Consider the following 1,028-nt stretch of genomic DNA (forward strand, 5'->3'; position numbering starts at 1 on the left):
GTGAGTGTATTTATACCTCCTCACAGCTACAGTTAGGGCCTCGGGGGAGCCAGCACACGGGCATATGACCTCTGACCTCAAGCCCATGCTCTGAAACACGTTCAAGAATGCGTCACAGGAGGATATCGACCCTGGGATTTAAAGACAGAGAATTTACATACTTCACATAGAGGCTTGATTCACAAGGTAACATGCTCACAGGCTTTGATTCACCAGTAAAACACACTCAAGGGGGTTTGGTTCATCATTAACACACTCACAGGGGTTTGATCCATCAGCGATCAGCAGCATTCTCAGAGAGCTCATGGTGGTGTCACTCTGGTCTTTGTAGGCCATCAAAGCCCAGTGTAGATCCCTACTCTTCACACAAGCCACCTTAGCTGCACACACATAGAAAGAGACTGATTATTTAACAGAATGTGTAACACTATGTGTGCTCTTGTTTTATACAGCAGACTTCGCTTCTGATAAGAGCGATAGGTGATCTTTGAACACGCACACCATCTAAAAAGCCAGGAGATCAAAAGTCTGCACATTATCACATACTGATGTAACTGTGTGTGTTTGTATGTGTGTACCTTTGTACTGGCAGACGTTCTGGATCCAGGACAGAGGATTTACTTTCATAACTGCATATGGAACACTGACCACATGTAACATATTCAACACACTCTACACAGAGAAAGAAGAGAAAAAAAAAGAGAAATCACTTTTTCAAAAAAGTGCTAGGCAAAAAAAAAAAAATCAGGTGTAGGCTACAAAAACAAATCTGATAAATGACAACATACAATAAATGGAGTCAATTATCTTACTGTTTGAACACTGTGCCAAAGGCCAATGCTTTTCTTAAAGTCCAACACATTCACCATAGTCTCAGCTGAAACACAAAGTCATACGGTTTTGGAATAACATGACAGGTTTTTTCATTTTTGGGTAAATTATCCCTTTAAGAATCTGAAGTTCGATATTTTGATATCTTACCTTCACTGTATCCGCAGGTATGTGTAAGTGTTTGGCAGTGTGTGAGC

General features: G+C 41.0%; 1 protein-coding gene across 1 annotated transcript in view; it reads right to left on the reverse strand.

Annotated features, from left to right (window-relative positions):
• LOC107579443 (disco-interacting protein 2 homolog C-like) overlaps positions 1-1,022 on the reverse strand; it is a gene marked incomplete at its 3' end in the record, with an annotated part of 4,368 nt that extends 3,346 nt beyond the window's left edge. The window contains exons 1-5 of the mRNA XM_016265276.1: positions 982-1,022; positions 813-877; positions 579-672; positions 261-380; positions 17-131 (exon numbers count right to left, since the gene is read on the reverse strand). Coding sequence (XP_016120762.1) covers positions 17-131; positions 261-380; positions 579-672; positions 813-869 — 386 coding nt within the window. The remainder of the gene's footprint in view (positions 1-16; positions 132-260; positions 381-578; positions 673-812; positions 878-981) is intronic.
• Positions 1,023-1,028: the final 6 nt, after the last annotated feature.

Source organism: Sinocyclocheilus grahami, unplaced genomic scaffold (assembly GCF_001515645.1).
Source record: "Sinocyclocheilus grahami isolate Dianchi unplaced genomic scaffold, SAMN03320097.WGS_v1.1 scaffold17419.1, whole genome shotgun sequence".
Lineage (NCBI taxonomy): Eukaryota > Metazoa > Chordata > Actinopteri > Cypriniformes > Cyprinidae > Sinocyclocheilus > Sinocyclocheilus grahami.